Source organism: Gymnoscopelus braueri (assembly GCF_963280865.1).
Source record: "Gymnoscopelus braueri genome assembly, chromosome: 16".
NCBI lineage: Eukaryota > Metazoa > Chordata > Actinopteri > Myctophiformes > Myctophidae > Gymnoscopelus > Gymnoscopelus braueri.
Genome location: NC_137616.1, coordinates 51,582,012 through 51,607,864, shown reverse-complemented (window position 1 = coordinate 51,607,864; position 25,853 = coordinate 51,582,012). Strand labels below are relative to the sequence as shown.

At 39.4% G+C, this 25,853-nt stretch overlaps 1 protein-coding gene across 6 annotated transcripts in view; it reads right to left on the bottom strand.

Annotated features, from left to right (window-relative positions):
- LOC308102527 (GTPase IMAP family member 8-like) overlaps positions 1 to 25,853 on the bottom strand; it is a 43,471-nt gene that overhangs the window by 8,377 nt on the left and 9,241 nt on the right. For 3 of the 6 annotated variants that reach the window (XM_080452269.1, XM_080452271.1, XM_080452272.1), the window contains 6 exons: positions 24,762 to 24,832; positions 23,332 to 23,393; positions 20,198 to 20,288; positions 8,002 to 8,096; positions 6,245 to 6,307; positions 584 to 640 (listed from right to left, as the gene is read on the bottom strand). In XM_080452269.1, the coding sequence (XP_080308395.1) occupies positions 584 to 640; positions 6,245 to 6,272 (85 nt within the window). In that variant the 5' untranslated portion in view covers positions 6,273 to 6,307; positions 8,002 to 8,096; positions 20,198 to 20,288; positions 23,332 to 23,393; positions 24,762 to 24,832. The remainder of the gene's footprint in view (positions 1 to 583; positions 641 to 6,244; positions 6,308 to 8,001; positions 8,097 to 20,197; positions 20,289 to 23,331; positions 23,394 to 24,761; positions 24,833 to 25,853) is intronic. The other 3 variants (XM_080452270.1, XM_080452273.1, XM_080452274.1) reach the window with 3 other exon arrangements.

Below are 25,853 nucleotides of genomic sequence, written 5' to 3'. Positions count from 1 at the left end.
CACTGCTTCTTGGATGTTTCATATACTGTATATATACTGTATAGCTGTTCCACTAAAGATCTCCTGAACCTCTTCAGTCTCCACCTCAGCCCATAGCACTAGTCCTAGCCTTGATGACCTTGCAGTCTTATGTAAAGGTTAAAATGTTATTCAGATAGCATGTTATGTAGACTGATGTCAGGTTCACCTGTAGACGTGGAATCCTATAGTTTGTATAGTTTCAATGTACATATTTTCTTTTTTAATATAATATACTGTTTAGACTGATGATAGGTTCTTGGTTTGTATGATTTTAGATGTATTACCTCATGTTTACCTGATTTACTGTAAATCACTCTGGATTAAGAGCGTCTGATAAATGCCTAAATTGTATATTGTGTTGTATATTGGACCCACAAAGTGCTTCCTTCCTTGGTGTTAAACATAACTTTACAAATGAATTTCATCATGTGAGACCAAGTGTGTTCAGCTGTATCAGAATACATTATTAAAATTATAGGCTATACGGTCATTTATAATATTCCTGTAGGTGTTGCAAAAATATAAAATCTTTACAAATAGAACACCAAAACGTTTTACTCACTTAGAGGAGGAAAGTCCTTGCTGCTGGCCCGTTTCAGAGGTTCCATAGCCTGACCCTCTGTTAACCATATAAAAGTAAGACAAATACAGGTCAATCAATATTCAAAATCACGTCCTATGTCATGTGTCTCTTCTCAATACATTCTGAATATTTTAAACCCTTTCAATCTCAGTTAATTCCTGCACCAGTAGAGCAAATGATTTAACATATTTGTCTGGTTTCCAGGCTACTGTAGCACCAGCTGCTCTTTCTTGACCATGTGTTGTAGTTTGCAGGTTTTGCCATGGAGCTGAAAATAGATTGGTGCCATGGTTTGATCCTTAAAAAAAGAAATAAAACCTAAACGTCCTTGTTTCCTTTAAAATGTGTTATTTATTAAAACTATTTTTGTTATTTATTTTTGTTTTAACTTTGAACAATACCCAACCTCAGTGGTTCTCAAAGTGAGGTCCGTAGACCCCCAGGGGTCCTTGAGGGGGTTTCAGGGGGTCCCAGGTAAGATTAGTTAACCCATTAAAACCGGGAAAGCGTCTGTCATTTTAGATTTTAGCTATATATACAGCAACCTACGTTTTTTTCAGATTTTAGAACAGTGGTTTAGACAGGGGTTCTAAAAAATAGCAGATATACAAAACATTTTCAGATGGGGGTCCACAGCCAAATATATATCAATTTGGGGGTCCTTGGCACGTGAAGGTTTGAGAAGCACTTTAACCATATACACATAGGCTATTTGAAAATCTAACAAATGTGAACTTTTTCTTTGCACATTCCGTTCAATGTTGGTTAAACTATGTCACTGATCACTATTACGTATTTTTCAAAGCTCTTTGGTTCACAACCACACAATCCCAGATCGCTGTTCCAGGCAATTGAGTCTGTAATGGGCCCCCCACCAAGTCAGCCTCTAGAGGCCTCGCTAGAAATGTGCAATAAGTTTGTTTCCCATTTTGTGGACAAAATAGAAGGCATCAGGCAGAGGATCCCTCCTGCTCCCACTGACCGCCCTGACTGCCCCGTATTAACAGCCAAATTCCCCCAGTTTGAACAAATTTCCATGAAAATTCTAGAAGATACAGTCTCTCATATGAACTCCACCTCCTACCCGCTTGACATCAACCCCACCAGATTCTTTAAAGAGATCCTCCATACCGTAGGTCCAGACACATTAGCCATTATAAATTGTTCTCTGTCCACCATATAAAGTGCTGGATGGCAAATAATTTCCTAAAAAAAACTATTAGAAATTGTCATCTTTGGTCCCCCAAATGATACACAACATTTTGTCTCAGAGCTTCCCCGAACGTGAAGGAGGTGGCCCGTAACTTGGGTGTGCTTTTCGACTCTGGCCTCTCTTTTATTCCCCAAGTGACACCAACTGTTCAAACATGTTACTTCCAGCTAAGGAATAAAGCTAGAGTCAAAAGCTTCCTGTCACCTGCACATTTAGAAAAGGTAATTCATGCTTTTATTTCATCTAGTTTAGACTATTGTAACTCCATCTATTCCGGCCTCTGTAAAAAAAGCAATATCCCGTCTCCAATTGGTACAGAACTCAGCTGCTAGACTTTTAACCAACTCCAAGAGACGTGACCATATCACCCCCATTTTAGCTGCTCTTCACTGGTTGCCTGTTAATTTTAGAATTGATTTTAAGATTTTACTTATGACTTTTAAAGCTGTGAATGGACAGGCCCCCCGTTATATTTCTGACATGCTGGAACCCTACACGCCTGTACGCAGCCTCAGATCCGCAGATAAGGCCGTCCTGGAAACCCCCACACCCCAGCTCATCTCAAAGGGTGGAAGGGCTTTTGCATTCCGGGCCCCTAAGCTCTGGAAAGCCCTACCTGTTGACCTAAGACGGGCAAAATCAGTGTCATTTTTACTGCCACTTTTGTTTTATTTGAGTGTATCTGTATGGGTTTAATGTACATTTTTGTACATTAAACCCACAAACAGACATTAAAAGTGGACTTCTGCACCTGGCTTTTGATGTTAACAGTGTCATACACTCATACTTTGACAAGCCACCAGCCCCCCAGCTTAAAACCACTTCCACAACACCTTTGATAAAACATCAAGACCATACTGCAATGTAGAAATACTCTGTTACAAGTAAAAGTCTGGAATTAAAAATTTACTTGAGTAAAAGTACAAAAGTATTGGTATCAACATGTACTTAAAAGTAGAAAGTACTCATTATAATGTCCCATTTCAAGTTCTTAAAATGAATGAAAATCTTTAGAAAATATCAGATCTACAAGCTCACAATGTGTCGCACCGGTGACGCGTTGTGAGCTTGTAGATCGGCTATTTTCAAATAGCCAAAGCTTAAATAGGGCTGAAGTGATTAATGTATGTTTAATTTGTAATAATAAATAATGAAAATATTTGCCTCTGAGATGTAGTGGAGTAGAATTTAAAGCACAAAAAAATTGTAAATAGCCTACTCCAGTAAAGTAAAAAAAATAAAAATACCTCAAAATTGTACATAAATACAGTACTTGAGTAAATGTACTTAGTTACTTTACACCACTGGAAATAATAAATACAGGGTGCTTTATCATAAAGATTGCAAGACAGTGGCTCAGATGTGGTTTCTCATTTTATTGAGATGTGAACGCTAACGCGTTTCGGCTGCAGCCTTACTACAACTCTTACTGCAACTCAGAGATTACCAATCACCTAGAACAATCGGGTTCATACAATGTATTACAACATAATCCTATAATGACCATTAAGTCTGAGATCGATAGTCTTCTGAAACACGGCCTAGACAATAATTGGATCTCAAAAGGTGAATTTGAATATCTCACAGTTGCCTATCCAGTCACACCTGTAATCTATGGGCTCCCTAAAGTGCATAAAAATCCCACCAAACCCCCACTCAGACCTATTATCAGCAGCATTGGATCAGTCACTGATACTCTGTCCAAATTTGTGGATTTCTTTCTCAAGGACATTGTTACAAATTTGCCCTCTTACTTAAGGGACACTACAGACCTGCTAAACTGTCTAAATAATTGTACTGTTGGGGGCGGCCATAGCTGAGTGGTTAGTGAGCCCGCCTAGGGAGCCAGAGGCCCTGGTTGCCCCAGGTTCGTTTCCAGGTCAGGCCAGCATATGTGTCGACGAAATGAAATGTGTCCCTGAGCAAGACTCTTAACCCCTAATTGCTCACAGGTTCTCATTGGAAACAAGACCGCAAGGACTTTCATGAACGACCTGTTAAAAGGAATTAACTGTCAACCCTAACACTCTTCTTGTCACCCTAGATGTAACCAGGCTGTATACGTGTATTACTCATGACATTGGCCTGTCAGCAACCACAAAAGCACTTCAAACTCGTGCTGACACAGAGATTCCTCCAAATCTCTTTCTCTGTGAGTTGCTTAACTTGGTTTTATCAAAAAATAATTTCATGCATGAAAACAAATTCTACATTTAAACACTTGGCACAGCCATGGGCACTTCTGTGGCCCCAAGCTATGCCAATATTGTTGTTGATGACTGGGAAAATGAATTTGTGCTAAAAGAGAGAAACCCATTTTTTTCCAATATCAAACATTGGAAACGATACATTGATGATATAATCTGTTTTTTCGAACCAGAGAATGACAATCTCCCTGAGTTCATTTCTTATGTAAACAACACTACTACCTTTCTCAAGTTTACTGCAGACAGCAGCTTAACCTCTGTCAACTTTCTCGATGTGGTCGTTTCCAAAGACCTTCTTAACCAAATTCAAACTACTATCTATAGAAAACCTATGGAAAGAAATACTCTATTACATTTTGGCTCAAACCATCCCAGTCACCTGAAACACAACATTCCAACAGGACAATTCTTACGTCTCAGACGGAACTGTTCCTCACTAGAAACTTTTAATGACCAAGTCCCTGTCATGAGGAATCGTTTTTTACATAGAGGATACCCACAAAATATCCTCGATCAATCTGTGAATCAAGCTCAACAGACTCCTAGGAAAGATTTGTTAACAAAGCGTAAAAAAAGATGTGAAACCTCCAAGATTGTGTTTTGTGTCAGATTTCAACTACTGTTCTAAACAGATCAAACAAATAATATTAAAACATTGGCCGATTTTACAGATGGAACCTATGCTCAACAACATGACAACTAATTCTCCTCTTTTTGCACACAGAAGAGCCCCAACTCTGAGAGACAAATTGGTTCACTCATCTTCTAATCCTGACTGTTCCACCTGGCTGTCCCTGAAGGGCAACTATAGATGTGGACGGTGTGCACAATGCAACAATACTACCAATTGTAAATTCTTCTCACATCCTTTGACAGGTAAAAAGTATAAACAAAAGAGTTTCATCAACTGTAACTCCACCAGTGTGGTTTACATGTTGACCTGTCCTTGTGGTAAGGCTTATATTGGCCAAACAAAAAGATGCCTGAAACTGAGGATCTCTGAACACAAAACTGCTATACGCACAGGCAACATTGAATATGCCATGGCTAAACACTATCTTGAGGCTAAACATGGTTCACCCTCATCTTTGCGCTTTGTAGGGATTGAACAAGTGGTTACTACCCCCTAGAGGGGGTAACCTCCCCAAATTGCTATCTCAGAGAGAAATGTTTTGGATCTATCAACTCAACACCATGCAACCAAATGGCCTAAATGATGATTTCTCCTACAAACCATTTTTATAGATAAACAATGTGTACTGTCAACCTTTCATAGATAAACAATGTGTACTGTCAACCTTTCATAGATAAACAATGTGTACTGTCAACCTGATTATAATCTGAAATTAATATATTTTTCTTTCCTTATGTCTTAAGTCTCCCTGATGTGTGAGTCCCTGTTGTGGCCTTTCAGTGCTTTTTGATGAACTCCTCATTCCCAGTGTGATGTCGCAAAAAAGAAATGTAATTGATGTCTGTGATTCCTCCATGATCTGTGACTTTGTTTAAAAGAAGGGCATGCACCCCCAGTATCACTTTTTAACCTAATCTGCTCTGAGGAAGGCTGCGGCCGAAACATGTTAGCATCTCAATAAAATGAGAAACCACATCTGAGCCACTGTCTTGCAATCTTTATTTTGGAGTGCCGCTTTTTTCCACTTAGGTGGTTTTCCTTTGAGTTATTTACATAGCTGAGCACCCACTGCCTAAACTAAGAAGGCATCCAGAGGAAGCGCACCGGTTTTCCTTTCTTACAGGGTGCTTTATGTATGTACACCAGAGAGGATATGATTTATACTCAAATTTAAGAGAATTAAATAAATAACATTGGGTTTATAATGTATTGGATACATAATAAACATATAGTAATAATAATAAATAATACATTTGGATGCATCCTGCTCCGTATACAATACAATGCACTGCTTTTCAGTTCATTATTCAAGTTTGAGCTAATACAAAAATGTGATTATTATGCGATTTAATCGCGCAAATAACTACACAAATCATGTGATTAATCACGATTAAAAATGTAATCGCTCGACAGCACACACACTATATATATATATATATATATATATATATATATATATATATATATATATATATATATATATATATATATATATATGTAGTTCTATATTTCCACCAAATATAGAACTACAATTTTACTATTCTGTGGAAGTTAACATTGATGAGGTAATGTCTAACTGGACTCACCAAGTTGCAAGTATGCTGAGTCAGCCATGATGTCAGACTGCTGGACTCACAGGAACCATGCAACTGTTGGTTTGTTGGGGGGAAAAAAAAGACATAATATATATATATATATATAGAGAGAGAGAGTGTTGCACACAACATTACATCATGATCTGGTAACACTCAAATATAGAACAAACATGGGAAAATTCTCGTTCTACTGCTCTGCTACCATAGTGTGGAATGCCCTGTCCATTAAAAGATGTGTAACACTGGTTTCTTTCAAAATTGGCCTGAAAAAACATCTATCAGGAGACCACAAGGGGAGGTAAATGTAATTTTCCCATCTATATATATTTTTTACAAATAGTGTTTGTATTTGTTGATGACATGTGTTATTTTGGTCATTTTGTATGCTATGTTGATTAAGTGAATGCATAGGACCACAATGGAAACAATGCCCCAGGACTATTTTGTGTTATCCTTTTACCTTTAATGTTACAGTACCACGTGCTGATTACATGTCTGACTAATAAAGTATTCAATCAATCAATCAATAAATCAGTCAGAAGGGCCCCTTTCTGCTCAGGGCCTCAACAGACTCAACAATAGCCGAGCACAAAATGCTAAATATTTTGTTTTTCTTGCCCACGGCCCCTGGGCTGGACCTTATGTATGCTCTATGTCTAGAATGGGTATCTGCAAACCTTTTGGGCATTAGGGGCCCTATTCTGAGCCGAAGTCACTAAAGCCACTAATATGTGATACAGGACTGGGCAAGGGGCGTTCCCCCGCAAAAGTTGCTATTCTGGGACACCTGCCTTACCCGCAAAACACCTGCGCTACCCATTACATTATGCATAGGTGTGGTTTGGGCGTTACAATGATAAAACCAATCACCGTAACAGATGCCATTACCTTTAAGAGAAGACTCCGCATGCCATTATCCCCAATGCAATCTTACGCACTCCTATCTCCCTGTCTGCAGTGTTGCCTGGTCTGATTATTATAAGCCACATTGGGCTTGTTTTTCTGAAGTTGCTTGTAAATAATGGCATAATGGTTATGCATATGGGCTTTGTTTGGTTTTACCCCTTTTTCTCCCCGATGTAGTGGTTATGCTAATTGATTCCGCTCCACACACACATTTATGTGTCTTGTCACCATAGACCGTAAAAAATATGGACGAAGGGAACGAACGGTGACGTCACCCATTGGTTTCTACAGACCGTAAATGAAGCTGATTGTTCAGGAACGTTCAATCCTCCATCTTTAATATATACCATTGGGCACGGCGGAACTCAAACGCTATTGCTTGAGACCAGACATGTGACCAGGGAACCGGAAAACAATCCCCAAAGAATGCTATTGGTTGGGTAGCTTGTCAATCAAGAGCGGGGGCGGGGAATGAATGCTATTGGTTGTGTAGGTTGTCAATCAAATCATCCCGCCCCTCCTGGAGCATAGCTATAGACTTTATCGTCGATTTTAGAATAAATGGGACCATAATTTAGCAAAAGGCATATCATGATGATTGAAAGGAGACTTTAAACTAGCGACTGGAAGCATATAGTATTTATGACAATTTTTATTTAGGTATGAAAATCGAGTCTAAAGTTCGTGAAAAACCCATCCGCTTACAATGAGAGAATATTCTTTCTGACACCTGCAGGCCCCCTACAGGCCATTCATATGAACTGTCTCTCTTCCGTATCGGCCTCATTGTAAATATGTCAGGCTGGCCCCTTGCTTGTCGCTGCTGTAACCTACTGACTCACCTGTCAGCTGATCGAGGAGCCCCCACCGGGAGGAGGTAGAACCCACAACCTCCGGGGTGGTGTCAGGCCCTTTACCACTGCTCCTCCTGTTCCTGCTGATGAGACAAATACATTGTTAAAACACTGCATAAACATCATAGTTGTGTTATGTTTCATTTCAGCATCAATTCATTCATTAACAGGTTAACAGACTCCTCTCTGCATCATTGTGAACACAGCCTCTCTACAGTGGTGGAAAAAAATACTCACATGTTTTACTTAAGTAAAAGTATCAATACTGGAATATAGAAATACTCTGTTACAAGTAAAAGTCCGGAATTCTACATTTATTTGAGTAAAAGTACAAAAGTATTGGTATCAAAATGTGCTTAAAGTACCAAAAGTAGAAAGTACTCATTATGCAGAATGTCCTGTTTCAATGTATAACAATCATTTGAAAATAGCTATTTTCAAATGGCCGAATTGTATATAGGGCTTAAGTGGTTAATGTGTGTTTTGTGATAATAATCAAAATCTATAAAGTAACTAGTAACTAAAGTTTTCAAATAATTGTAGTGGAGTAAAAGTACAATATTTGCCTCTGAGATGTAGCGGAGTAGAAGTAAAAGCACTGAATATTAGAAATACTCCAGTAAAGTAAAGAATCCTCATAATTGTACTTAAGTAGTAAATGTACTTAGTTACTTTACACCACTGCCTCTCTCACACTTAAGACTCTACAGAGAGTATCTGAGGTCATAGTCACTCTCTGCCAACCGCTGTACATTTCTCTCCTATATCACCACACATGACTTGTCTTGTCCCAACCTGTGTGTTTGTGTTGTTATGGTATGTGTGTCTATATGGACCTGATAGACACTGGGCCATGATTACAGATATCTTCATACATACATCAACATACAATAATAATTGAGGAAGGGAATGGCTTCCAAACTGACCCAAAACTATGAAAGAATATGAAAAAGGAAGCTCCCTGAATGCAGAAATAACATGTAGGCCTCTATGGTATATCCAGGACTAAAAGTATTTAATAAACATGGATTAGGAAGTCTAAATTAACTAACTAAATATACAAACTCATTCTGATTAATTTAATTAAGTTGAAGGGACACAGACGGAGTGGAGCCATGTCTCACTCTCTGAACTGATGTCTCTGCTATTGATGTGTTGATCAGTGACATTGCAGGAGTTCCTGACCATTGTGTTAAGTTAGGGAGCCCAGGTAAGAGGTATGAGCCACAACAAGTCCCCAGAGAACCAATTGAGCCGAATCTATTGTTTTACTGACTTAATTAAGATGGCTTTGTCTCTCTTTGAGAAACTGCTAGCCACACTCAGCTTCACAGGTTTCTCTCTGTGTCATGAACATAATGTCTGTTTAAACACACATTTAACTGCAGTCTACTCAAGCTAGATTGAATTCATGTATTAATATTATTTCACAGTAAAAGCTTATTTTGTAGAAAGTACACAAGAATGAACATTGGTGAAATGTGGTTGGGAAAGAAACCAGTTTGTTTTATGTAACTTCTCTTCTTGAATCTAAGGAAAATGTCATGTTCTTTAAATCATCTCTTTTTGTTTAAATCATTCATAACCCAATCAAGGACGTCTCCCACAGCTTCACAACTCGCTGTGTTCATCGCATTGAGACCAGCGAATGAGATAACGAGACTGGGTGAAACACCAAGGACAAACTCCAGGCCTTTGCACACACAAACACATGGACTTCTCATGAATTTAACATAACCCGCACACACACGCCTTCTATGTCTACTATCATTATTGTCTCCGCCAGGCCGAAAGGCATGGCGAGAGAGTATGTTTTACCCCCTGTCCGTGTGTCCGTGTGTCCGTGTGTCCGTGTGTCCATCTGTCTGCGAGCGGCTAATCTCCGGCACCGTTGGCCCGGTCGCTGCGAAACTGTGCACACACACTCTCTGGATGCCAATTCAGAACCTCTACACCAATTTTTTTACATGGCCCTGTTATAGCGCCACCAGGAGGCCGATTTGTGCAAAATCATTTTTTTATATTACTCCTACAGATTTTATCCAAACATCACGCAAATCAGTACACAGTATCTCTATAGTCATGTGATCAACACGGATCTGTCTGATTTTCCATATTCCATCCTGATTGGCTAAGGTTGGCTTCCAAAGTTTGCAGGATTGGTCCATTTTGAACTAAATGCCTCAAATCATGAACGCAGCTTGCGATTTCCGTGAAATTTCACACGCACATTCCCACTAGGCCGAGGAAGAAATGCCACTTGAATATTTTCAAATCAGCCTCATGGTGGCGCTATAAAAGGCCAAATTGCGTTTTTAACTGTAACTGCACCGATCTGCGTGAAACTTTGCACGCATACTCCCTAGAGGCCAATGAAAAATATCTGCCCGGCATTTTTCACATTAGCCTTTTATAACGCCACCAGGAGGCCGACTTATGTAAAACACATATTTTGAGATTAAGCCTTCAGATTGTATCCAAATTTCACGCAAATTGGTACACATGATCTCTATAGTCATATAGTCATGTGATCAAGATGGATCTGTTTGATTTTTCATATTCCATCCTGATTGGCTAACATTGACATCTAAAGTTTGCAGGAGTGGCCCGTTTTGAACAAAATGCCGCAAATCATGAACGCAGCGTCCGATTGCGGTGGAACTTTGCCCGTACATTCGCACTACGATGAAGAACAAACACCACCCTTTTAACATTGCCCTATTATAGCGCCACCAGGAGGTAGATTTTTATTTTTTATATTACTCCTACAAATTTTGTCCAAACATCATGCAAATCAGTACAAGTTATCTCTATAGTCAAGTGATCAAGATGGTTCCGTCTGATTTTTTATATTCCATCCGATTGGCAAATTCTGAACATTGCTGGCCCACAATAACCTACCTAACTACAAAGCATCCATCCCCAGTTAAATCATATAAAGATCAGCTGTAGAGTACTGCTGCGCCACGACCCGCTGAATGTAACCCGACACCCAAGTGCTGGCCTCAGCTATACTTAGAAGTGTGTCGGTGTCGTGCGCAGTAAATAGCAGATCTACAAGCTCACAACGCGTCATGAATAGGAGGCGTTGTGAGCTTGTAGATCTGCTATTTACGGCACGCAACACCAGTGTGCAATTAAGTATGTTGTGCTCCGTTCCCCCTCTCATTAATTTATGACTTAAAGTTGCACGGATTAAACTGTGAAGTTATGGAAGGTGGAAGGTTTCCAAAAGATGAAATCCCAGGGATAATGGAAGACACTGGAGTTTTAAATCGAAAGTGGATTACGCCACATAAGGTAGGATCTAATTATTTGTTGACATGGAAGGACCAGCAGTATTTGACAATAAACGTACGCTCAGGTTCTTTTGCATTAAAATAAGCAGCGGAACACAAATGTTAACTAAGTGTACGAAGTATTTGTGCAATATATTAGTACATGTTTTTCAATTAAGAAGTGTTTTAATCCCGTCTGTGACCGATTCTGTCGGAAGTTTGTTCCTAATGGGTGGTAGTGACGGGGCGCATCCGGTGAAAGCTGGAATTACACTCAATGTAAACAGGAATTAAACTAGGGGGGGAAATGGCGTTCGGCCACAGACGGGAGTAAAACACTTCTTTATTGAAAAATATGGACTAATACATTGCACAAATACTCCAGACACCTAGTTAACATTTGGGCCAAGTGAGTAAGCACCTTATATTTTGCATTTGTACATGTTTGGAGAAATACGGCCTTTACTGGTGACATTCCAGGGCAAACTAGGGGGTGGTCGCTAAGACTCGTAGATAAAATACGATCTACGAGAGTCTTGATCTAAGGCTAACAGGTGCCAATGCAAATACTCCGCTGCGGTGTTTCATTTGGGACGGTATCATGACAGGTTTTCAAAGCAGTAGGCAGAGGTTTATCGAGAGAAAATGCATTACATTACTCCCGCGTGTGGTCGCGGTCCAGTCGAGTGATCGAGGCGTTGGTGATAAAAAAAAGGTTCGGACGTGACTGCCATTGAGAGCACAGTCAAAAATAAATGGATATGGCCTTGGCTTGGTGAGGATGCACGCGTCACGTGTAAACATAACTCTAAAACCTTAGCTGAGAGAGAGAGAGATGAAGCAGGGACCCCCAGTATGTGTTGCAGAACTTTTTCATATTTAGATTCAAGGACTTGTTTGACAACATTATCATCATCAGTTTTGTGTCAATTTTGTTTGTTTGTTTTTGTTTATACATATTCTTTCTATTAAAAGGTAGGGTAAGTGATTTTCTTTGATTAAAATAAGTGTAAAGTAGCTCTATATTCTGATATTACTCATTGCTTGTGTGTTTGTTCAGTAACAGGAGTCTCCATGTCTCTCCAGCTCTTTTAATAAACAGAAAAGGCATTTTCAGGTCAGGATACCAATTTTATCCATTAAGAATAAAGAACTCAGACAGGATACAGATTAAACAAGTGCAATTGGAATTGATGACACTAAGAAAGACAAAATTGGAACTGGAACACTATAAAAATGAAGCCGATATATGTGTACTTTCTATAGTTAGGTTGAGATTGTGTCACCTACCTGAAAATGTATTTTCTGTTTATTAAAGAGCTGGAGAGACATGGAGATTCTTGTTGAAAATTACATCTGGACCCCCCCCCCCCCCCCCCCCCCATGGTAACTAAATAACGAACAGTCCCTAACAGCATACGTTTCCATTACAAATGAGGGGCTAAATACATATAATACCCCCCCCCTCTCTCAATTACAGTACATTTAGGGCCCGATACAGAATATTTGAATACATTTAGGAGTAAATGACAGATTTCTTTGATATAGAGCTCTCCCACGCTCAGTGTTGCCATGTCCTCTAATTATAAGCGACATTGCCCTTGTTTTTCTGTGAAGGTACTTGTAAAGACTGGTGGTTGGGCTTTGCCCGTTTCTAAAACGTTGTTGATATTTGGCATGAGTTATTTGTTGATAGCTTGTAGATCTGCTATTTTCTACTACCACCACCACCACCACTAGTAATAATATTAATAACTAGAAAAAGTGCTCCTCAGAGCACAGGTCTCCGCCAGGTCAGGTAGGTTATTGTGGCCTCCTGGTGGCGTTATAATAGGCCAATGTGAAAAGAATGCCATTTATTCTTAGGCCTTTCACGGCAAACGGACACTTCATTCATGATTTGAGGCATTTTGTTCAAAAATGTGTATTGCTAAGTTGTATGGATTTAAACTTGTAACAGAGTATTTCTTTATTGCAATATTGGTACTTAACTTAAGTAACGACTTTGAGTACTCTTTCCACCACTGCCAAAATATATCGCCTATATAGTAAACTATAATAGCTGTTCAAACGGCTTTTCAGGTAATAATGCTGCTTCAAGGTAATGCCTTCCTGTGCTATTGAAGTGGTATATGCTAATCACAGCATATGGAAGTTTCGAAGTAGTTCACACGTCTATTTACCAATAGATATGTCACACCTAATCAGTATTCACATTCCACGTACATCACCAGCGCAATAGAGATGGGATGTATGGCTCTTTTAAGGGATTCGTTCCTTTCACAGAGCCGTTCAAAAGACTGGCTCATTTATGGCTCATTTGTATATTTATATATTTTAAAAATATATATACATGTATATAAATATATATAAATATTGTTATATTTATATCTCATAACATTATTTATATTTATATTATATCAATATGATCTAATTGATGTTATATCATATATACAATAATACAACATATAACATTATAATAATATATTATTATATTAAAAAATATATAATAATATAATAGATTATCATTAATATAATATTTATTATATTATAATATATCATATACATTATAATACACATTATTATAATATATACAATTATAATCTAACATTGTATTACAATAATTAATTTAATATACCTCTGCTGTCCAGCAGCAACCAGCTACCTCCAAAACGCAATTTTTTCAGGAAATGAAACAACAAAATATAAATTTTTCAGGATATGAAGAAAACCTTTATATATTGTCAGATACTTGTATGTGTCATTATATTATCACCACTTTACCCAAATCCAGCTCAAGTGGAGTTAGGAATCCGAAAAGCTGACAATAGCTCCAATCGCTGCTGAGGGAGAGGTTTCAAATGGGGCTAAATTCCTAAAAGCTAACAATCGATCTCCAAGCTCACAATGCATCACAACGTGTGAATTAATGCCCTGATGCTTCATGACACTTGTTATATAGGCCTACAATAATAAACAGGACTTTAAATATTACAATAACGTTTGCAAAGAGGGGTTCACAGAGTTGGAGTTTGTGTAGAACTAGCGAGATAAATGCTCTGAACTCATTTCTTGTCACATTGCTCTCCTCATTAAATACAGTTTGAGGAATTAGAGTTTTTGTCAGAGGCGCGTTTTAATACTTTTCATTAGTTCATTCATTAGTCCATTTTTTTTACACAGACGTAAAGGGTGTTCAATAGCGCTGAAAATGGAGTTAGCTGGTTCCTGCTGGACAGCGACAATATAATAAATGTATTTATAATATATAACATATGCATAATATACTATGTTATAACTACCAATGCCAAACACATCAATCCCCTACATAGCAGAAATCACACACCCTCAAAAACCCGCATCCTACAAATATCCAGCCACTGCCAACTCTCTGTCCACCATGACATCTACAGTATGTCATTGTCTTTCTTGTTTTGCCCCTTTTTCTCCCCAATTTAGTCGTTATGTCAATTAATTCCTCCCCACACGGTTACATGTCATTGTTCCGACATTACTAACCCTATCCCTATAACCCTAACCCTAACCGCACGCGGAAGCCACGTAGTCGGAGTAGTGGGATGTCAGACTTATGAGCAGTCACCTCCCCACACACATCATCTATGATGTCAGGCACTTTACCACTGCTCCTCCTCTTCCTGCTGATGAGACAAATACATTCTTAAAACACTGCATAAACATCATAGTTGTGTACGTCACGTTACATTTCAGCATCAATTCATTCAGTAACAGGCAGGGGTCATCAACATGTCCGTACACGGAAAAACGTGTCCGTGGCACATTTTTTATTTAGAAAATAAATTCAAAATATAGCCTATATATTTTCTTCATTATAATGTAAACAGATATAAAAATATGTTTGAATAGGCTAACTTTGGTGACTCATAAAGTAACATGCTCATTAATATGTGCAGGAGATTTGTATGGGATAACAACAGACAATTGCATCAGGTGAAGACAACAAGACAGCTAGAATAAATGATTGCTAATAGCTGCCTCAATTCTGTTAAAATATAGCAAAATGTGCTTTCAATCCTTTGTAGGAGAAAAAACTTTTTTTCCATTCTTGTGTTAAGACAACGGAGTGTATGTGTTGTGGTCAGACAATTAAATAATTAAAGTCATCGGCATGCATGGGACCAAAGTGAAAAAAATGGTGCATGAAAAGAGTATAAACAGATGGCATGTCATCTGTTCAGAAGGAGCTATTTGCTACCAAGGCGAAGGAGGGCAGAACTGGACTATTAAAGCTGGTTGTCGTTAGTTGAGAGACAGTGTTTCAAAGTGTCCACTAATGACAATAACAACTATAACTAGAAAAAGTGCTCCTCGGAGCACAGGTCTCCGCCAGTTTAGGTAGGTTATTGTGGCCTCCTGGTGGCGCTATAATAGGCCAATGTGAAAAGGGTGCCATTTCTTCTTGGGCCTTTCAAGGTAATCGGACCTTGCATTCATGATTTGAGGCATTTTGTTCCAAAAATGTGTTTTTCTAAATTATACCTGCTGGTGGCGCTATAACAGGCTAATGTGAAAAGGGTGGCATTTCTTCCTCGGCCTAGTGGGAATGTGCGTGTGAAATTGCACGGAAAGCGCAAGCTGCGTTCATGATTTGAGGCATTTTGTTCAAAACGGACCAATCCTGCAAATTTTGGAAGCCAACCTTAGCCAATGAGGATGGAATATGGAAAATCGGACAGATCCGTGTTGATAAGGATAAGGATAATTCCTTTTAACAGGACATGAAAGTCCTTGCGGGCTTGTTTCCAATGAGGGCCTGTGAGCAATTAGGGGTTAAGAGTCTTGCTCAGGGACAAATTTCATTTCATCGACTCATATGCTGGCGTGGCCTGGAATCGTACCTGGGGCAACCAGGACCTCTGGCTCCCTAGGCGGGCTCACTAACCACTCAGCTATGGCCGCCAATTTGCATGACATTCGGATAAAATCTGTATGAGTAAATGGGTTTTGCACAAATCGGCCTCCAGGTGGCGCTATAACAGGCCCATGTGAAACATTTTGAGCAGAGGTTCTGAATTGGCATCCAGGGAGTGTGTGTGCACAGTTTGGCAGCGACCGGGCTAACGGTGCCTGAGATAAGCTGCTCACAGACAGATGGACGGACGGACGGACACACGGACACACACGCGGACGGACAGGGGGTAAAACATACTCTCTCGCCATGCCTTCGGCCTGGCGGAGACAATAACACTCAACAATCATAAATAATCTGTGGAAACCCTCCATCCACAGCCTGGGACGGCCTCCAACCTAAAAGTTAGCTCACCTCTGATCAAAGTTAGGTGCCTTCGCATTAAATGCTCGCCTCTGAAATCAACTTAATTTCTTGCCCTACAATTTGTGTATTGTATCTGTTAAAAAATAATAAATACTAATAAATTGAATAATCGTTACACTATCTGTGCTTTCATAGTTTCTGAATAAAACAGGCCTCTGGTCTCGCATATTTAGAAGTACAGTATGTGTTTTCTCTTATTACATTGACTGCCTGAGATTAAAACATAGCTTTTTATCCCCTTGCCAGCGTTTATTACCTTAAATCAGCGCTACTCAACCCGCGGCCCGCGGGCCGCATGCGGCCCCAACGCAGCGTCTCTGCGGCCCCTCATGGTCAAACCAATTACTTTTACATTTTTAAGCACAGGATAAAAACATTTCCGTTCATATATATGGGTTGCTTCATTTTTTTTCAAAAACAAACAGACAGACACCTGTGCGTCAATAGTTACAGGTATAATGCATAGTTTTCTATGCATTTCAGGTTTTTTTGGGGGTTTGACCCCCAAATTTCTTCGGCCGCCCAGGATAGGTGTCCCTTATTTCATATGGTGAAATTTCATTATTTCACATGTCAAAATGTACATTTTCTTATAACAATAACAATGTGTAGTGTTCAAAATCCAAAATAGGACAGACATTTTTAGCTTGCGGCCCTTGGACTTTTGGTATTTTTCTGAGTGGCCCCTGAGCCATCTTAAGTTGAGTAGCCCTGCCTTAAATCAAATATGGGCAACTGGCGGGGGCCACATGCAGCCCTCACCTTCACTTAATGTAGCCCGCAGGTTAATATCAGAATACTGATATATTATCGATTTCAGCTGTTACAATTCCAAACATGCAAACGTGACCCGCTTTAATTGCTTCAGTCTATATTAGTAGCTTAATGACTAGTATTAAAATGATATTGTCTTTTTTATGTACAATGTATTTGTATTTAAGTTCATAAAGTTAGCATAAGTATAACTAAATGCATTTGAAATTAAATAAAAATGTTATTTTTCAGGATTCCAATAAAAGAATTGCACAAAAAAAAACCAGAATTCCAATTTATAGCAAAAATAGCAGATCTACAAGCTCAAAACGCGTCACTGTGACGCGTTTTGATCTTGTAGATCTGCTATTTTTGCTACTTTTGTGTGACATAGAATGGCCCGACAGTATATGCAATGTGGCCCTCTGGAGTGACTGTGGACATATAGTCTCTCCATCATTAAAGTTGCATCACCCCTGCCTTAAATAGACGATCTTTGAAAAGCACATATTTGTCACTCAGTAAATGTTGTTTAAGCACCAATTGATTTATGTAATGCTTACTTGAGTCACCACATGTACGTGTCATGCAGATAAAGGCTGCTGCCTGTAACACAGGCAGCACCGTGCTGCGTGCGAGTCGCGCGACTGACTGTGTCAGGATTCGAGGCCACACTCACACAATCACGTGCAGCATGCGTCCCCTTCCCCTCCCCCTCCGCCTAATGGCTGTACATGGGGCCGACTACTAGCCTGACACTCAGCCTGAATTTTCATTTCGTTTCACTCCATTATTCAGTCTGAAAGCCCTCTCAATGCAGCGGAGTTCTGAGATGGGGGCGTGGCCAAAGTGGGACTCCACTATGAACCAACGCGATTGGTTCATACTGGATTGTCCCGATCCCGATTCGTCGGTCAGATTTTCAACCGAGGAACACCCGCCTTCGGAAGCGTCACCAGACCCTGAATGCTAGGCAAAGGATTCAGGGGGTGGAGCCAGGCTAGCCGACTACTGCTTTAGCGTGATTGTGTGAGTGTGGCTTCAGGAAGTAAATTCCTGTCCCAGCGGTCCCAGCTGTTTGTGCGCAAAAGCTCTTCCCTTCGTCTGATGTGCCGCGCAGCATGCACGGCACAGGGGTGCACCAGTTATGTGCACCCCTGGTCATAAATCATGACAGGTGCCTTCACACACACTTGTATATTTATACATATGACAAAATAAATAAACCTGAACTGAACATTAAACTAAAGTGACGCTGCATTCAATTAAAAAATCCTGGCATGCCCTTCACTAATCACTCATCATGTTGGCCTACATATCTTTTTTGTCTCTCAAGTTTCCTTGTTCTGGTGTTCCATTGGCATTTTATCCTTGACGTTTCCGTGAGAAGCATTTAACATGTAATTATTACTGGTAGAGGTGTAGCTGGTAGAACTTGTTTTGATAGCCGTCTGCCCTCAAGTAACAAAGCCAGCACTCTCTAAAATAGCCATATGATATATAATACCTTTTGCAATGGAACCACTGTCTGTACTGATGAGACTTCTTTAATGTCTCTCATTTTTATCTCCTTTTTTTCTTTTCTTTTTGTTACTCACTTTTGATCAGTATTCTCTACCACTCTTATCTCATTGTTGTCTAAGTCATATGTATCTGTAGTAAAAGCAGGTTCATTGTCAATGTCAGTGATAGTCAAGAATGTTATATCCATGTATCTTGATTTCTGCTTTTGTACAGTATGTGACTCTGTTGTTGACTCAATTAATGTTTTGCCTATAATGGCATGCACTAAAATTGGGATGTCAGGTTTATAGAGATTGGCTTGTCAAAGGACAGAGTTACTTGACGACAGGAGGATATCAAGTTCCACCAGCGATGCTATTTTTTTGTTCCGCACGGTACCTTCAATAATTGTGGTTTCCATTCAGGTGAACAGGTTTCTATGTTGATGAGAAAATCTACTCTAAGGTATGCCCCACATACCAGTACATGATGAGTGATTCATGAAGGGCATGACAGGGCTTTTATTGAATGCAGTGTCACAATAGCCGTATGCGAAGGCACCTAACTTTGATCAGAGGTGAACACTCTGGTTACACTTTCTGTGGTTAAAGCATTTGGAACAGACCAACTTCAACTTTAATACATGTGGAAATCAACAAACTCCTGGCAAACATCCAACACATTTCTAGAACACTATCTAGGGGACCACAGTGTAAATAAGTCTATGACAATACTGCATGTTGTTTATCCTTGATTGTCTTTTTGACCTTGTTGGTTGCAATGAAATGAAATGAAATCAAATCACCACTGAGATTACAAAAGAGTCTGCTTCCCACACCCTGAAGCTGAAGACTTGTAAGCTGGCATTTAAATAAAACTGTTCTGATTTGTATACATATTTGTGTATTTGTAAATGATTCACTTGTAAATCTGCAACCTTGTGTGTGAAGTGTTGATTGTGCATTTGTTAGAAACTAAACTACTACTGTTTTCAATGTCAAGTTCATTTATCCATTGTTTCTTTTTGGTGGTTAAGTGTCTCAGTAGTTAATGCAGACATACTATTGTTGTAAGATGTGCAGCACATTAGAATAGACCCTATGACACATTAGGGGTCCATTAGTGTACATTTAGGGCTAGGCCACTGTGTTTTTGGTAAAATGATTATTTTGCATGTCCGTGGCAGAAAGGAAATATTGATGAAAATGTCCATAACAAGCTGCCATGGTGATGACCCCTGGGTGTTATACATATGTTGTTGTTTTTTTTACCCCTTTTTCTCCCCAATGTAATCGTTATGACTATTGATTCCTCTCCACACACATCACTGCTGTACCTACTGACTCGCCTGCAAGCTGAGGAGCCCCCGCCGGGAGGACGTAGAACCCACAACCTCCGGGGATGTACCACTGCTCCTCCTGTTCCTGCTGACGAGACAAATACATTCTTAATATATTGCATACTACACATCATAGTGCACGTGCACGTCACGTTTCATTTCAGCATTAATTCACTCATTAACAGGCAGAGGTCATCAACATGTCCGTAACACGGACAAACATGTCCGTGACACATCTTTTATTCAGAAAAAAAAATCTAAATATAGCCTATATATTTTCTTCATTATAACGTAAACAAATATTAAAATGTGTTTGAATAGGCTAACTTTGGTGACTCGTAAAGTAACACGCTCATTAACACTCTCATGACTGGGGTTTCACCATCCCATACGCTGCCTGACTTTCAGGTCAAAAGGGCAGTTTTTTCCAGCTATTCTATTGGCCACTGTCTCCCCTCTGTGTGACGAGCTGACACCTTCTCCCCCACACAGTGGGGGTTCCATTGTCTTTTAAATAGCTATTAACATTTCAATTGCACTCTGCTCAGTCAGCGAGCTCACATATGTGACTGAATACAATGAGACCTTCCCCAAGTCGCTTTTGTGGAAACAGTAAAAATGTGAAATTTACTTCGTTTTTTTTTTTGTGTTTTTCTTTTTTTTTCATATTAACACAGTTCGAATGTTAAAGAAGGTTTCTATTGCGAAATATAGTCGTGGGAGAATTATTAAATGGTTACATTTGTAGGGCAAAGTAGGCTCTACTATGCTGCTTTTGAGCGAGTCTCTGTGTTACTTCGGGGGGTGGAGAGACACTTGGCCGAGATTTGCATAGAGTTTCGATTGGTCGCTAGCTAGGCATTGTACTCCGGTTTCACTGAGCCGAGCCAGTGTTGCCAGGTATTGTTATTATAAGTTAGCCCCCAAGATTTTATTTGAAAGTAGCAGATCTATAAGCTCACTGTGCGTCGCTCGCGATGCGACACGTGAGCGTTTTTTATTTTATATTTAATTATATGATATACTATATTTAATAAATACCCTTTGTTTTGCCGTTTTCACAAAAAAAAAAATCACAGAATCAAACGTTTTATGGTCATGATTCACCAGGACCCTGGATGGCTTGATTCTAGGCTTAAAATAATTGATATCAATATTTTTGGAAATGTCAATGGGAAAAATGCATTGAGTATTTTGCGGTGGAACCCGGAAGGGGCGGGAACTGCGATGCTCTATAGAGTGGACAGCATGGGGGAGTGATTAGAGGAGTGGCTAGGCTGGCTAGGCTGAATAAATTACCCATTGTCCATTACCTGGAGCTGAGAGGTGCTCGAAGTGACAATTCTTTAGAAGGGATTATCTCAGTTTGCACTATTATAGATAACCAGATTCAAATGAGCACATCTTCTTCAAATATGTTCAGATTTTAATGAATGATACATCATATGAAAGCTTATATTCTCTACTTTAATAAAAGTTTTAATTAAAAAAAAAATGCTCACTTGCGGCATAAACCATTGTACTCAGTCACATATGTTGTTGTAGGCAGGCAGAAACATTATAAAATAGGCTAACTTGTAATGGTAACTGCAGATTCTGTATGTAAAATCTTTATATAAAAAAAGCGTATAAAACAGCGTGATCTGTAGCATTACATTAAAGTCTTGAGGGAAACATGGAGCCTATATGAACCACTGATTCGTCTAATTACGTGACTATCTCCATTGTCCAAAACACATGGATCTCTCTTGACAAACCAATATTATTATTATTCATAATAATAATATTCACATTATATGCCTGAGCGTAAAGCGTCTCCTTCTATCAGCTGTCCACGTTGCTGACAAAAGCGTCTCCTCTCCTCCCCATGTCAGCGCAACAAGTGAACACATCGCTATGTTCCACAAATGTGCTCATTCCTGCTCTACTCCTGCGCTAAATATCTGATCTGCAAACAGAAAACAGTCGCTGCCTGACGCGCCCTCTGCTTGTAGATCAGATCTGTTGGCGCAGCATTAGTTACATGCAGGCAGCGTTGCCAAACGTGTTTGCGAGAGAAATAAGCAGCCAGGTCTATGAACATTTTTGTGTTTGTCTGAGTGTGTGTGAGAGAGAGCGAGAGCGAGAGAGAGAGAGAGAGATGCCCTGATGTCAAAAGCAAGCGAGTTGTCCGCACAAGTGTATGCAATGGACGGAGAGCAATGATTTTATCTTTTGACTTAATACAAAAACAAGCCCAAAGTCGCTTATAATAAGCAGACATGGCAACACCGAGACAGAGCGCAAGCGAGAGAGCGAGAGCGAGAGAGAGAAGCAACCCATTGCTCAGAACAAAAATACAACATTTAGTGGTTAGATTTATGGGGACAAAGCAGTAGTTATTTCTATTTCCTTATTAGTAGGCCTAGATGAGAGAAGTCCCTTGACCAGGCGGACAGTGAAATGCAAATCAGCCATCAAATAGAACAATGACGATCGGCGGGCCAATGCAGGGGGTCTCTGAGGTGTGAACAGCTCTTGCCTGGGGGAGAAAGGGTAAGACCGGTCCAAATAGCCGAAATATAACGTCTGGGATGGTATATGTAATTTCATATTTATAATACATTTCAGATAAAAAAGAAAAAACAGAGATGAGTTGAATCGAATATTTAGGAAAAGTCATGAAAGGGGAACTTCCTCAGAGCTTCATGAGAGAAGATAATCCACTTTACATTCTCAAAATCGGCCAGATTGACGGGTTAGACACGCAAGTGTTAATATGTGCAGAAGCAGCTAGAAGCTAGAAGAAATGATAATCACAAAGCAAAAATATCTATCCCAAAAATAATTTAGTCTTGTTTTAAAATGTGTAGTGCAGTGAAATAGAGTAGACACTATGGCACATCAAGAGTCCATTAGTACTGTATACATGTGGGGGTAGGCCTATGTGTTTTTGCTCGTTTTGCATGTCCGTGGCAAAAAAAAGAATATTGATGGAAATATCCATCACAAGCTGACCTGGCGATGACCCCTGCATATTGCAGATATTGCAGATTGCACATCCTGTATTGAATTGCTTGGCCCTCGAATTGCTGCTTGCAGTTATATCTTTTACATTAAACTGGTAGTTACATAATGTACATAATGCTCACCTCTTCTGTCTGCTGTGTTTAAGGAGGAAACAATCCAAACGGCTGTAGAACGCCCCAGCTTCCTGCAACACAGTGAAAAAAACAAAAAGGTCAATTTTACTTTCACGCACGCACGCACACACACACACACGCACGCACGCACGCACACGCACACGCACACACACACACACACACACACACACACACACACACACACACAACGCGTCCTACCGGCTTGTTGTTGTTGTTGTGAGCTTGTAGATCTGAGATTTCAGTTCCTTATTCTCAGTTCTGTCTGCTAAGGCCTAGTTGTTTTGTTTTTTTATTGATTGGTTGATTGGTTGATTGGTTGGTTGATTGATTTAATAATCAGTCATAAATGTAAACAGCATGTGGTACAGTAAGACATTAAGGATAAAAGTCAACACATTATGTGTGTTTTTCCACAAGTGTCTTTCCAAGCTACTTAGTTAGTTGTAGTTGAACAAACTGTAGCAGCTTACTAAAGAAGTAAGGATAAGGATAATTCCTTTTAACAGGACGTTCATGAAAGTCCTTGCGGTCTTGTTTCCAATGAGGGCCTGTGAGCAATTAGGGGTTAAGAGTCTTGCTCAGGGACACATTTTATTTCATCGACACATATGCTGGCGTGGCCTGGAATCGTACCTGGGGCAACCAGGGCCCCAGGGCCTCTGGCTCCCTAGGCGGGCTCACTAACCACTCAGCTATGGCCGCCCCTGTAACACACATTGATGTGCTGACAGGGTCATTCCTGTGTTCATTATTTGAACTGGGGACCCCCCAAAATAATCAATCATATTTGAACTGAGGTATTACATTTAGTCGTATTGCAAGGTGTTGTGAGCTTGTAGATCGACTGTTTAAAAAAAAAAGCCACTTTAAAAGTCACATGACTATACTGGCAGGATATAAATAATACATTTAAGTCGCAGGTCATATCAAATCTGATTGCCCCCCGGGCCGGATATTTTTGTTAAGTGTAACTTAATCATTTTGTGTTTAATGTAGTGAGTTTTCATGAACATATGTAAATTAGAAAGCAGAATGAGTTAATGTGTTTCTAAATATCCTCTCTCTTCCTCCTGCTTTTTCTCTCTCTCTCCCTCTCACATGCGCACACACGCGCACGCACACACACACACACACACACACACACACACACACACACACACACACACACACACACACACACACACACACACACACACACACACACACACACACACACACACACACACACACACACACACACACACACACACACACACACACACAGTTGTTTCTACAGTAATAAATTGTTTTAACGTTGCTCTGTAACAGAAACTGGTGAGACAGAGTTTAAATTATTTGTATTGTTGATCATAGATGTTTGCTTATTAAGAGGCGTTTTGTTCAGTTCATTCATTCTGGTTTCTGTTGTTTTTACTTACTGTACCAACGTAGTGTCTCTGTGCCACTCACTGAAGGATATGAGAGGTCATCTGGACATGATGAGAGGTCACTGAAACAGAACATAGATAACAAGTATAAGGATATCTCTCATGTCATTGGATTAGAGTTTGATTATTTTACTCAAAAGAAATATTTTTTAATTTACCAAATCATGCAAGACCAAATTGAACCAATTGTAGAGAGTTATATAATATAGAGTATAATGTCCTATATACAGTATAGACTCACTATATAAAATATATGTTTGGTTTAAGAATACATTTTATATTTAGGTAACACTTTCTATCATACCCCTGTTTAGATTATAAACAGTAAAGATATAATTAGCTTATAACACTATAATTATAGCACTCGTAATTATATAATACAATAATAATGGAATTTTAGATGAACCTGCAGTTTCTCAGTCAGTTGATGATCACATTTATGCTTCATAAAACAACTGATGGCATCAGGCCATGTTTATGTGTGATGCAATAATATACTGGGTCTGAAATTCAACCCTGAACTTTATGCAAGTAAGAATAAATATTATATTCTATATATATAATATATATATTTTGGGGCTTTTCTACCTTTATTTTGGATACTACAGTAGAGACAGACTGGACACAGGGAGAGAGAGAGACAGGGAGTGACATGCAGCAAAGGCCGTTGGGCTTGGGAATCGAGCCTGTGACTTGCTGTCAGGCGACATTAGATCCTACATGTGGTACTGTATGCACCGCTAGGCCATCGGCACCCCATATAATTATATTCACACTGTATATGTAGTAAGTTGTTACTGTCTGGTGGAAGCCTTGTATGTCCATTTTGTATTATTATATACAACAACAAAAGAAAGAAATGTGAGCTTGTAGATCTGCTATTTTCACTACTTTTGTGTGACACTCTTGTACGATGAAGGGCTTTAATTTATGGGTCAGGGTTTCAACATAAAAGGTTTCAGCACGACAGCAATGATGCACTGACTATGTACACATGACAGTGTTAGGAGAGGAGATCAAGATCTACCAACTAAACTAGTTTTTAGTTTGGCAAGGAAGCTTTAACAGGAATTTTGTTGATGA